This window comes from Spermophilus citellus (genome assembly GCF_964194105.1).
Source record: "Spermophilus citellus genome assembly, chromosome: 18".
Classification (NCBI taxonomy): Eukaryota; Metazoa; Chordata; class Mammalia; order Rodentia; family Sciuridae; genus Spermophilus; species Spermophilus citellus.
Window position 1 is genome coordinate 34992035 of NC_138200.1, and position 14112 is coordinate 35006146.

Here is a 14112-nt window from a genome sequence, read left to right on the forward strand (position 1 = left end):
TCAATAAAATAATTGCAAGTCAATATTTCAGGGTAGTTTAATTTCCTATCGCATTTTAATGACCAATAAAGAAGATATAAAAATGTCATTTATAGAGAAACTCTAACATTTTTGTTTTCCTGGTTATTTTAACAGATCAATTGGAACATACAATATGATTTTCAAAATAATTTTTTTTTTTTTACCAAACACTATAATCACTCATGCTACAGATCTGTGTAGTTACTGTTTATCACGCAGTCAAGATAGAAGTGAATAGGAGTTAAACAGGAAGAGAACTCTACTCTTTTCCCTTCTGATAACAAGGTAAGGAAACCTTTGTAAGCTCCATGCCTAGGCATTTTCCCATTCTGTTTGCTTTGACTGATTTTCAACAGAAAGTTACAATGTTTCCATTCTCAGGTACTTGGATGATATTGATGAAGACACATGAGGGACCCTTGGGGTTTTAGGAGGTGAGGGGCAACTTTTTAATCCATAAGCTCCCGCCTGCCTCTGTCCACCACCCAGAACCAACCCCAAGCCTTCCAGCTGAGGTGAAGTTTCACGGGTTGGGTAGGAAAGGGGACACAACCTCAGGCCCAGATGGACCCGGTACTCCAAGGGTGGGAGGGGCTGTGGCCAGGGCACCCAGCTAAGCTAATAGCTCCGGCTCCTGCAGACTCATCCTACTTATCTCACACACCCTCCTCCTGCACTCAGATCAGCCCCAGGGATTTTTACAGTCGGACTTCTGACGCCAGTAGCATTGCAAATGCAGAATTGGGCTTCTCAGCAAGGACTTCTGGTTTGTCAAACTCAATCACCTAAAAGAGAAGAAGAAATGAAATTAAAAAAAAAATCACCCACCATAATGCCCAAACCACTGAAGGCTTTGGGGGAGGTGAAGGCAACCACAGCTTTCTGCACCTTCCCATTTTCCATGACCAGGACACGGTCGCAGTTGAGAACGGTGTTGAGGCGGTGGGCGATGGTCAACACCGTGCAGCCTTTGAAGGCATCTTTGATGGTACTCTGAACGAGGGTGTCTGTCTTGGAGTCCATGGAGGCGGTGGCTTCGTCCAGGAGAATGATCTGTCAAGGAAGAAACACTGTAAAAATCATGCTAAGCCAAAGCTGTGCCAGGAGGGAAATTCACAGTCTCAGCTCTATTTATTAAAAAGAGGGAGAAAAGCATCCATTTTTTTAAAAATTACAAAAGAAAAGTGAAAGAACAGTCAAATCACACCCACTTCACCTTCCTTAGAGAGGCTTGCTGGAGGAACAAGGCTGTATGTTCACCAGCCTCCTTTTTTTTTTCTTTCTTTTTTTTTTTAAAGAGAGAGAGAGAGAGAGAGAGAGAGAGAGAGAATTTTTTTAATATTTATTTTTTAGTTATCGGAGGACACAGCATCTTTGTTTGTATGTGGTGCTGAGGATCGAACCTGGGCGCACGCATGCCAGGGGAGCGCGCTACCTCTTGAGCCACATCCCCAGCCCAGCAGCCTCCTTTTTTTAATGGTGTATTCTAATGTTACAAATATGTAGAAAGAAACCTTGAATTCATCTCATTTATTAATTCTTGATTTTAATTCTTGCGCTTTAGGAGTCTCATTAAGGAAGTCGGGGCCTAATCCCACATGATGGAGATTAGGGCCTACTTTTTCTTCTATTAGACGCAGGTCTCTGGCTTAATTCCTAGGTCCTTGATCCACTTTGAGTTGAGTTTTGTGCATGGTGAGAAACAGGGATTAATTTCATTTTGTTGCATATAGATTCAAACTAAAAAGCTTCTTCTCAGCAAAAGAAACAGTGAGTGAATAGAGAGCCTACATCTTGGGAGCAAATTTTTACCATTGTACATCAGATAGAACACTAATCTCTAGGGTATACAAAGAACTCAAAAAGCTAAACACCAAAATAACCCATTCAATAAATGGGCCAAAGAAATGAACAGACAATTCTCAGAATAGGATCAACAACAAATCAATCAACAAATATATGAAAAAATGTTCAACATATCTAGCAATTAGAGAAATGCAAATCAAAACTACTCTAAGACTTCATCTCCAGCCAGAATGGCAGCTATTATGAATACAAACAACATTAAGTGTTGGAGAGGATGTGGGGGAAAAGTCACACTCATACACTGCTGATGGGACTTCAAAATAGTACAGCCAATATGGAAAGCAGTATGGAAATGGAACCACCATTTGATCCAGCTATCCCACTCCTTGGTCTATACCCAAAGGACTTAAAAATAGCATACAAACATTGATGGGACACAGTCACACAGACACAGCAGCACAATTCACAATAGTAAAACTGTGGAATCAAACTAGATGCCCTTCAGTAGAAGAATGGATAAATAAAATGTGATATATATATATATATATATATATATATATATATATAACACACACACACACACACACACACACACACACACACACACCGTGGAATATTACTCAGAAATAAAAGAGAATAAAATCATGGCATTTGCAGGTAAATGGATGGAGTTAGGGAATATAATACTAAGTGAAGTTAGCTAATCCCAAAAAAAACAAATGTTGAATGTTTTCTCTGATATAAGGAGTCTGATTCATAGTGGGGTTTGGGAGGGGGAGCATGCGAGGAGTAGACGAACTCTAGACAGGGCAAAGGTGGGAGGGGAAGGGAGGGGTGTGGGGATAGGAAAGATGGTGGAATGAGATGGACATCATTACCCTAAGTACATGTATGAAGACATAAACCATGTGACTCTACATGTGTGCAACCAGAGATATGAAAAATTGTGCTCTCTATGTGTAATATGAATTGTAATGCATTCTGCCGTCATAACAAATTAGAATAATTTTTTTTTAAAAAAAAAGGAACCTTGAAGAGACCTTCAGCAAACCAGCATGGGGTATAAAAACAACACTTAGATACATTTGCTACTGCTGCTGTAGCAAATGACCACAAACTTTGAGGCTTAAAATGACAATAAATATATCATTTTATAGTTTTAGAAGCCAACAATATCCCAAATCAAGATGTCATTAAGGCTGCGTTCCTCCAGCAGACTCTTGGGAAGAAAGTGCTTTGCCCTGTCCAGCTTCTAGAAACCACCTGCATTCCCTGGCCCATGGTCCCTTCCTGGAATCACTCCTCTCCTGTTTGCTTCTTATAAAGACTTGTGGATAGACTAGGCCCAATGAGATACAGGAAAATCTCTCCATCTCAAGATCCTGAACTTAAGCCTATCTTCAAAGTTTTTTCTGCCATGTAAGTGAACATATTTTATAGGTCTGGGATATCATGGCATAGACATCTTTTTTTTTTTTTCCTTTTGTAGAGGGAGTATTGCTCTGCTTACCACAGAACTGATTTGATTTTACAAATTAGAGAGCTTAAACTCCCACCTCTGCTGAATCTTGGTCCAGTTACTTTTCCATGGCTCCATTCCCTCATGGGAAGGGGAGTTATGCCTTATTATGAGAAAGAAATGGAAAGACACAGAAGCACTTAGCATGAGCACTGCCATAGGAGGCACCAAGCACAGTCCTGGCTCCCTTTCCCCTGCCACCGGCACATCTACAGAATACACAAGGTGTGTCCCACCCTTGATAAGGATTCAGAGTAGGATTTCCTAAACAATGGCATTCTCCAAATCAGTAAGCAAGGCTAGCTAAGTCACTAAAAAAAAAAAAAAAAAAAAATGGGAATGCGTTTTACAAATTGAATGCTAGCATTCTGTTGGCCTTCTTGAGTGTCCTGGGTACCATTTCTGAGGACACAGAATTGTTCAGGGACAAAGGGAAAAAGTTGAGAGACAGATTTTTCAAACTCAAACCACTTAGGGGAACAGAGAGAATACCTAAGCAAGACCTCCTGGTGGGGCAGCCCAGGAGAGGAAGATGCTACTGCTGAAAATGGCTGTTATTTTTCAATTTTTACCCCTCACAACTTTGTCTTAAGAGAAAGTGATCGGTTTTTAAATGGCTCAATTGCTCTGTCTTTGCTGAAAGACAAATGCCGGGCCCCGTCTCCTGGATTGAGCTGCACTGCAGGAAATATCCAAAATTTGACCAATCCATTTCCGTGCTGTTTCCTTACTTTTGAATTACGGAGAAGGGCTCGGGCCATACAAAGCAGCTGACGTTCCCCTACCGAGAAGTTCTCCCCATTTTCTGTGACTTCTGCTTGTAATTTTTCCGGGAGTTTCATTATCTATAAAACATAGAAAATGCCACATTTATGCGGATGATCTATAAAATTGTCCTGAATCGTCTGTATTGATTGCCCCCTTCTCTTGCATTTATCAGCTCGCTTTATTTTACTGTAGAAAAGAAAGTGCAAAACAACAATCATTTCAATATTGCAAACAGGCACCAGGGAAAGACCAGGGAGGAGGCGGACATTAATAATTTAAAATCACAGCGTGACTCATAGAACCCCGTAGACAACTCACCAAAAGAGTACAAATGATGCATAGACGGTTCCAGAGAACACACAAACAAAGAGAAATGGCTTTTAGGGTGGCTACTGTGGGACAGGAACATTTGGGGCTGACAGGGTCATGGGCAAGGGCTGATTTATTCAGTGCAAAAAGCCAGAGTGACTTTGAGAGATGCTCATGTTGGCACCATGTGGCTTCATAGGCAGGATGCTCACCTGCTGACCCCAGCTGGGACTGCAGCTCTGACGGGGAGGCTCCCTGATCACAGATGACTCAGTCTCCTCAAACCAGCCGTATTTGTCATTCCCAGAACAGGCCATACCCCCTTATCTTCCTGGGGCTTATCTGTCCTGATAAATAAATGAGGCCACTGGCCTCATAATAAGGCATAACTCCCCTTCTAGAATCAGCTGGACTTGGGTTCATGTCTCGATTCTGCTACTCACTGACCTGGACATGTCTCTTTCTTGAGCTTTAATTTCTGCACCCCTAAATTGAGGGGTAAGAGCACCAACCTCAGAGAGCTGTTGCAAGGACTGAGCGAGCTCAGTGCTTGTAGGACACTTAACTGGATCATTGCAGAACCATAATAAACAGTGCCTATGGCTGCTTTTTATGTAAAAAAGAAAAAGAGCAAATAAGGATTGTATTCTACTGACATATGTGCATCCACAAAATAAACCTGGCCTAGTGCTGTTCCAAGTGCTTGTCAAATTTAAACCTGGACCAGGTATCTGGGGGAACTGAGGCTGGGAAACGGACTCATCCTGAACAGTCCCAGAAACCTACTGTGTCTTTCATGAATGTTCTCTCCAGAACCTGCCAGAGCATCTCATCGGTGTGACTCTCAAAGGGATCCAAGTTGTACCTGCAATAAAGGAGAGGAAAGGGAGCTGGATTTCCTAGGGCGAGAGAATGGGGGTTGGGGGGTCCTTCCAAAGACAAGAACATGGGGAAGGAGTGGGATGCTGGAAGGAGCTGTGGGCCAAGGAATGCAGGTGGCCTCTAGAAGCTGGAAAAGACAAAGCAATGGTTTCTTTCTGGGGCAGGTAGGGGAGAACAGGAGGGGGCAGGTGTGGAGCCTGCAGCTCCAAGAACAGTGCTCAGCCCTGGCCATGATACCAAACACCCACAACTCTGCAATGAATCAGAGACCACTGAGGCAGACGGAAATGCGAAGCCCTGCAGAGAGGAAGGCACAACACTTGGGCCTCTCCATGTCCCTGGGCAGCAAAGTAGGTTTGACCTTCCATAAATTCTTGGCAAACAGAGAGATAAAGCCAGTAACTCAAGCTGGCATTCCAAATTTACTCAGCCTTCAGAGGCCATATGTACCTCTGCGGCTCCCAGGACCTTACATAGGGTTGAGCATCTCATAGGCAGGCTGTAAGTCTAGTGTTTCAAGATGTATTTCTCCTACAAGCCACGCTATAGTAAACACCCATGCCTCATTGGGTGCTCCATTTGAGGGAATGTCCCTCTCACTGGACCAACTGAGAAGCTGCAGTTTCCTTTTCATGCTTTGACCTCAGATCCTAGGCCCGTGGAAATTGTAATCCTGCTGTTCTTTTACTTGAATAGCTTCTGTTTGCTCTTTAGTAGGAACAAATTAATGCACTTCCAAGAGATGGCTTCATATGTAAGGCTACCATCCATCTATTCCATTATGCACTCTGGGGTACCTTTGAAAGAGGCCATTACTAAGCCAGATGAAATGCCGGGATTCAGGCGTAAAATAAGTTTGTCCAGGGCCAACCGGGATATCTGCTCACCCTACATATCAAAGCATCTTGCTTATTAATAATGTAGTTTCTAAAATGCAAAGCTCATGGCTCTATTCCCCATCTCCTTCGAAGGCTTTACTCAAAAAAAAAAAAAAAAAACAGGTACCAACAGTCCAAGGAGATGCTGCCTCCCTGAGACAGGACAGCCCCAGGTCAGTCAAGCCCTGGGGACTGTGGGTCTGGTTTCACTATCCAAAAATAGGAATGCAGGATGATCAAAAACAGCTACCTTACTGTACCTACAAACAGGACAGGATCCTGGGGGATCACGGTCAGCTTGGTTCGGAGGTCTTCCAAACCGATGGTACAGATATCCACCTCATCGATGAGGATCGTGCCGCCCGCTGGCTCCACCAGGCGGAACAAGGCCATTCCCAGTGACGACTTCCCTGGGAACAGTAAAAGCCACAACAACAAATCCAACATTCGTTTGTGCTTCCATCATACCCCGGCATTTAATTAAAGGAATTTTTAATGCAACGAAAATGACTCTGTGTGGATGACTGTGCAGGCAGAAATTCCTCACTTGTGGGGGGAGGGGGCGGAAGCCTTGTCACAGCTAACCTGCCCGTCGTCCTCGCAGGGGCCTTTAGCACACAAGTCATCCTCTGAGCCTCATTTCACCAGAATGATTCTCATTTAATTAATATAAAAACGGATGTGTGGTTGCTTCCAACTCACACAGCCATTTAACCTGAAGTCCTAATTTACAGTAAATAGATGTGAGGGAAAATTATAGCCGATCCAACACACATACCCTTCACTCTCTGGTGTGGCCTAACACATTCAAGGCAGATTCAAGGAAAAGAGCCTGAAAGAAACAAAAGCAGGGCCTGTCCTCACCAGAACCTGTTCTTCCAACGATCCCAACCGTCTGCCCACTTTCTATGTTTAGGTTCAGTCCGTTGAGAACAAGGGGAGTGTTGTCTCTGTATCTCATCTGATAGTCTCTGAAGGTTATCTCCCCATGACTGGGCCAGTCCTTGGGACAGGCCCCCACTTTGAGGGGATGCGTGCTTTCGGGAACACAGGTCTGAAAAGCAGAATAACCAACGACAGGTTAATAACTATTCATTTCCCCATTCGTTTAACTCATTCCTTCCTCTAACTCTAGGTTCTGGTGTTTGTGGTGGTGAAGTTGACCCATAAGAACCCTGGTCTCAAAAAAGCTCATGTTCCAGTGGGGACGTCAGATAATGAACAAGAAAAGCAATTAGAAATGCAGACAATAAAACAGAGCGTTGGAACAGCCTATGGTCTTGTGGGGTGGGCAGAGGAGAGGGAAGTAGGAGTATTTGAGGGCTGAAGAAAACGTCTATGTGACATTGGAGCTGAGACCAAGAAATGCTGAGAAGATTCAGCTACAAGAGGATTCCAGTTCAGGGCCTTCTAGACAGAGGGGGCCAGAACCAACTTGGGTACTTTGAGGAATAGAAAGTCACAGGGCTGTACTGCTTAAGGAACAAGGGGAGGGTGACGCAGGGGAACAAGCAAGGGACAGCTCACACTGGGCCCCGCGGACCTGGGCAATGTCAGCAGTGTGACCTTGAAGCTGTGGCAAATCCAGGCTGAGACTTGAGATTTGCAGAATTCAATCAGATACAATTTCAGTATCTACCAGAGCTATCAGGGTACTAGAAGTGAAAAGACAAGTATGCAGGATGTCAAGTTCAGTGGTCTTTAGAGTCAAAAGGAAAAGGCATGTAAGTTTCCTTCCTGAGAGTCAAAGAAATGCGAAGTCTAATGAAGGAGATCAGTTTGGCCTCTTTCTAAGACCAACCCCTCCTTTTAAGTTACAAAGTTCCCTATTAACAACTAGAAATAGGGATCCCATGTACCCTGTCAGGGTGACTGACCAGCCCAGATCTCTGGTCCATGAAAAATTTCAATTAGCTGAGGAAATAATTGCATTCTTACTATTTTTAAGACTTGGAAGATGTAGAATTAAGAATAAAAATATTTAAGAGAAGAATAGCTGGGCTTGGTGGCACACACCTGTAACTCCAGTTATTCAGAAGGCTAAGGCAGGAGGATCCCAAGTTCAAGGCCAACCTCAGCAACTTAACAAGAATGAGACCTGATCTCAAAAATAATAATAATAAAATAAAAAAGGATGGAGGTGTGGCTCAGTGTTACAATGTCCCTGGGTTCAATCCTTCAGAAAGGAGAGAAAGAGAGAGAAGGGGGAGGGAGCAATACTGTAACCATATATTTAAGAAATCTGCATACTTTGTGTTCAAGTATTTATAATATGTATAGAATTCGGCTTTGTGATTCTAATTCAAAATATAAAATTGAACAATTGATTTAAACACAATTTTAAGTTAAAAGCTTTCTGTTTATATACGGCCTTGGAACTGTCACGAGAACCTAAAGCTCACCATATTTACAAGTTTATTTTATTAGATTTATACAAACTCAGGAAGGCTTGTTTGTTAAATCAGATTATTGAGGTACTTAAAAGGAAATTGAATGTATTAAATTTTAAAATGCAGTTTAAAATGTTTTAAGTGTTTAATTAAGTTTGTAAGTGGGGCCAAACACTGTTCAAAGGCCCTTAAAAAGAGATTGCTAGGATCGCTTAGACTTCTTCTCAAAAGAATAACAGCACTAAAACAGGGTCCTCCGTTTCTTCGTATTGAGTGGGGGTTGGGGAAGGGGGGACTCCAACCCCCTACGGGGCCGACGAAGATGGGAGTGGAGATGGCCCACTCTGGCTTGTCTAACACAAGATAACTCAATCTGCATATGTGTATTTCCTGTCCTTTGTCCTTCCCTGCCTCTTCTCCTGAAAGTTCTGCTAATTTTCAGGGATTTCCGAGGTAGAATCTTTGAAGCAGTTAAGTTTCTCTTGCCTTCCTTTAAAGCTGGCTTTGTGCTAAGTACTTTAGCCCACACCTGCAATTCCAGCATCTCTGGAGGCTGAGGCAGGAGGATTGCAAGTTCAGGCCAGCCTCAGCAATGAAATGAGGCTCTAAGCAACTTAGTAAGACTCTGTCTCAAAAAAAAAAATAAAATAAAATAAAAAGGGCTGGGGATATGGCTCAGTAGTAATGTATCCCTGGGGTCAATCCTCAGTGCCAAAAAAAAAAAACAAAAAAAGGAGTTGGCTTTGAATAAAACCAACTTTCCTACCAATTTGACTGCAAATATTTCTGGAGCAGGGAGTGTTATACAGCCCAGTCTCTTTCCTCCCAGGGGTTGGTACAGCTGCCCAGTAAGAGCAGCTGTGAATTGAACAGAAAAACTCTCAAAGAGAAGTGAAGCTGTTTTTGTTTTTCAATTTACAACTTTAATCAAATATTAATTTTTAGAAACCAAAATGAGCCACTGAATTGTCTTTCCTGAGTATATAAACTGCCTATAAATAATTTTTTATTTTATAGAAAGAGCTTCACATTCAACACCAAGGACTACGTATTATAAATAGAGGTTTAAAGAAGAGGGGTGACTGGTCAGATTTGACTTTTTAAAAAGATCCCTTTCACATAAAAAAAAAAAAAAAGATTAAATACCCGCCTAGGCCTGTCCCGTCTCATTCACACACTGGTTTCTTACCGTAATGTACTCCCTTAGCAGCTCCACGGAGGTGAACTTGGCCTGGGTTTCCGTTCCTGTCCGCACGCACACTTGGAGCAATCCGCTTAGCTATTGCAAAGGAGCAAGCAGTGCCATTAGAGGCCTTTCCTCCTCTGGGTTCTGCTCTCCCACCTTTCAGGACGGCCCTTGAGGATCACCACCCCCTTCTCACTCGGGGCCAGTTGCACAGGAGGCCTGCATTCCCAGCCAGGCACCCCAAAGTGGAGATATATTCCTGTTGGGTTCTTTTGCCTTTTAACACTTCCTCTGTGTCTGGAAACAAATGGTATTTACATTTTCCCTGGCACTCCAGATGGTGGGAATCACCCCCCCACCACTGCACCACTTTATCACTCGCCTTTCTGTCTGCGCAGTGGGGACCTGCCGTCCAGTGGGAATGCTTCCTGGGGGCAGAACTGCTGGGTATCCTTTCTCGCAGCACCTGGATGGGCTCTCCATCAAGGGCCCCTCCCCACTCTCCGCCCAACACCAAGAAGGAACTGAAATTCAGCCACCACCGGAGACCACTAAACCATCCAGCCCATCTGCCCGCTTTACACATGAGAAAATCATGTATTAAAAAAAAAAATCATGTAGGGCAGAGGGATGGCTTGATAAGATGACCCACTTGAGACCAGGATATCCCAGAAGGCTACCACGAGATTTAGGGCTAATAGTGTTTTAGGATGAAGGATGCCCCCTCCCCCACCTGCCAAAGATATACCCATATCCAAATCCCTGGAACCTGTGAAAGTTACCTCATTGGAAACAGGTCCTTTGCAGATAGAATTAGGATCCTGAGAACATCCTGGATTATCTGGATGGACCCTAAAGCTAGTGACAGGTATCTTTACAAGAGACGGGATAAGTCACAGAGCAGAAAGGGGGATAGGCAGGCAAAGGTAGGAGCTAGAGTGAGGCAGTTGTAAGTCAAAGAATGCCAGCAGCCACCAGCAGCCTGGCCAGACCAGAAACAGCCTCCCCTGGAGCCTCAGAGGGATCACAGCCTTGCCAACACCTTGCTTGTGGACATCTGACCTTCCAAAGCTGAGAGAATAAGTTTCTCTTGTTTTAAGTCACAAGCTCAGGGTAATTTGTTGCAGCAGCCTTAGCACACACGGGGTGTAGGTAGTGAACCCAGAAAGTACGGAGGGGATGGGTGACATAGGGAGCCTGGGAAGGCAGCCAATCCCAGGTGTGTGTTCATGAGAGGTCAGAGCAGCAGGCATCTGGGATTGGGTTGCCCTGGGACACCAGAGGGGCCACACCACAGAGTTGTTCCATGCCAGGGCAAGGAGTCATCCCTCAGTATCCTTGAGGGGCTGATTCCAGGACACCACCACCGTCACCCTTGGCAGATACAGAAATCCAAAGATACTCAAGATCTTTACATGAAATGGCATCGTATTTGCATCTTACCTATGCATCTCCCCCAAATAGTCTAAGTCACCTCTAGATTATCTCTAATATCTAGCACAATGTAAACTTTATGTAAAGGCTGTCACACTGTATTTAGGGCATGGTGACAAGAAAACTAGTTTACATGTTCAGTAGAGACACAGTAATTTTTTTTCCTGAATATTTCCATTTTGCAGGTAGTTGAATCTGTGATATGGAAGATGTGGATTCTGAGGACTAATGTATTCACTAACTCCCTTCAGTCACTGCTGAGGCTGTGAGAACCCCATCCCTTACATCTCCAGCTGCCCCTAGCCTAGCAGAAAAGAGTTAGAGGCAGGATCAGTCTTCTCTCATGACACACATAGATGACACACATTTATTAAGCAATAGTGATGGGCCCAGTACTGGTCAGGGTGCTGGTTTTCCAAGGTTGAACGTGATAGACAAGACCCTGCACTCATGGGCTTACATTCTAGTGGACTGGCAGGTGGAAATTTCAGGAACCATAAGAACAGGGTATTGATAAAATAGGAAGCTGTGGGTGACTGGCTAAGGCTAGGGGTGGGCAGGGAGGACTATGTGAGCTGAGGTCTTTATGATGAGATGTCCACCAGGCAAACCTCAGGTGAGAAAGCCCTGGAAAACAGCAAGTGACCTTCACAGAAGAAGGCCATGGAGCCCAAGCAGGTGAATGCAGTAGGAAGAGCAGTGGCTGCAGACCCTCACAGGCCTCCGTTGCATCTATCTCCCTGATAGACACAGGCCAGGGCTTCCCATTTCTCTTAGAGCGATGGCTCTCAACCTGGGTGATTATGTCCCCAGGGGACATTTGGCAATGTCTAGAGACAGTTTGGGTTGTTCCAACCTGGGGGGAAGGGAGGTCATATTGGCATCTAATGGGTAGAGGCCAGGGAGGCTGCTGAACATCCTTAGGTGCACAGGACAGCCCCACAGGAAAAGCATTATCTGCCGGGCATGTTGGCACCCAATAATCCCAGTGGATCGGGAGGCTGAGGCAGGAGGATCACAGGTTCAATGCCAGCCTCGGCAATTTAGCAAGGCCCTAAGCAACTCTGCGAGACCCTGCCTCTAAATAAAATACAAAATGGGCTGGGGATATGACTCTATTGTTAAGCACCCAGTGGGTTCAATCCCCAGTACCAAAAAAAAAAAAAAAGAAAAAGCATTATCTCACCCAAATGCATATTAGAATACAGATAACACCCCTTCCCCGGCTTACAAAGCTCCACACATATACCTCTGCCAACCTTTTATTTCTTACCACTTTGCTTAGGCCACCCAGCCTTTTTCAGACTCTCAAACACTCCAAGCTCAGGCCCCCAGGCCTTTCCCCAGCTCCTCTGCCTGCTGCACCCTTCCTCCCAGCCTCCTGTGGCTTGTTCTTTTTTGTTCTGGTCTCAGCTCGGAAGTCACCCCCCAGCAGAGGCCTCCTCAGGCTTTTGGTTGTAATGTTGCCCCCCTTCCCCTGTCACTGTACCCCACTTTATTATCTTCACTGCACTTCCTGGTTATTTACTTGCCACCATATTTATTCCAGCTCTGCACTAGAATGTAAGCTCCATGAGGGCAGGATGGTCAGATTGTTTGCTGCTAAATCCACCACAACCCGTAGAGTTCCTGGCTCACAGCAGCTGCTCAGGGGAGAGCTGGCAAATGAACCCACGGACCCTGTCCTTGACGGAGGCACATACACATTTCATTAAGGACAGGAGAAGTATGATCTCCCAAGGGCTTGGGCAGCCCACCCAGGTTTAGAATGTCCACGTCAGCCCAGAACTGGCCCCAGCAGGTGCCTCTTCTCCTCCACCATGGGAGGGGACGTTACTTTACACTGGCTTTCTTGCTCTGTGGGTGTTTCCTGCCAATTTCTCATCCGTCCTCTGTTCTCAAGTGAAGCTCTGTCGTTTTGTTTCTGTGTTCTCCAAAGGGGTCTAATGCTGGAAAAGCCCCAGAGCCAGCTGGAGAAGCCATCCCATAAACCTCAATGTGTGTAAATTCTTCTCTGACCCCTAGAGGAACGTTTGGAAACATTTTCACCGAGAGCCAATGATATTGCCCAAAAGCATGACCTTAGATGGGGCAAGCTGTTTTACTTGGACCAATTAAGGGAAACCGTTCAACATCATCTGTTTGATTTTTTTTTTTTTTTACTAGGCAGCAACAAATGAAAGCATCCATCCATGAGGGAAATTGGCTACCCAAGGAAAAATTCATTATTTTCCTTACCTTAAGAGTATAGAGGATATATTTTTGTTCCTCCTCTTTCCCAAAATAACACTTAGAATGATATCAGAAAAATTTCCCCCCAAAAGAATAGACCCTTAACAGCAAGGGGATTGGAAAGAGATGAAACTGAATGAGAGAGTTATAAATTTCTGCAAGTTGGAAAGAGGATGAGAACCTTTTGATAAAATGGAAGCAGAATGGGCTAAAGGGATTTAAAGAGCCTTCTGTCTAGCAGAACCTGGAGAGCCTCCAGGTGTGAGGAGGAACCCACAAAGAGGCTGGCAAATTCATAGTCTGTCTACAAAGACTCTTATTGGACCCATTTATTCACTTCCATCTTTCTCCCAACCAGAAGCAGTGACACACTGTATCCCTAGGCACAGGTTGTGAGCACGTGTATATACACACAATTTCCCCTCTAAAGGAATTGAACTGACTACCTGGGGCTCCAGGAATAGTACCTAGATTAAAATTCCCTTTTAATTCTAGCATGTGGGGGTCTAACGGCCAGCTCCCTGGGTGTTTTCCTGCAGTGCTGCACCCAGCCCACCACAGTCAGGAAGCTTCCTATGAAGAGAGACCTAGGAAGGAATTCACAAGTTCCAAAGAAGCCCTGAAAACCCAACCCACCCATTCTCCCATGCTTAAATGGAAACAGAGCAGGAGACAGCTGAGCAAATC

The 14112-nt window shown here is 44.5% G+C and overlaps 1 protein-coding gene across 3 annotated transcripts in view; it reads right to left on the reverse strand.

The window, feature by feature from the left end:
* Positions 1 to 719: 719 nt before the first annotated feature.
* Positions 720 to 14112, reverse strand: part of ABCC12 (ATP binding cassette subfamily C member 12) — a gene marked incomplete at both ends in the record, with an annotated part of 59818 nt that continues 46425 nt past the window's right edge. For 2 of the 3 annotated variants that reach the window (XM_081275091.1, XM_081275092.1), the window contains 7 exons: positions 720 to 806; positions 910 to 1074; positions 4078 to 4191; positions 5210 to 5288; positions 6434 to 6593; positions 7048 to 7237; positions 9763 to 9852. In XM_081275091.1, the coding sequence (XP_081131217.1) occupies positions 720 to 806; positions 910 to 1074; positions 4078 to 4191; positions 5210 to 5288; positions 6434 to 6593; positions 7048 to 7237; positions 9763 to 9852 (885 nt within the window). Of the gene's footprint in view, positions 807 to 909; positions 1075 to 4077; positions 4192 to 5209; positions 5289 to 6433; positions 6594 to 7047; positions 7238 to 9762; positions 9853 to 14112 lie in introns of those variants that run through there. The other variant, XM_081275093.1, reaches the window with a different exon arrangement.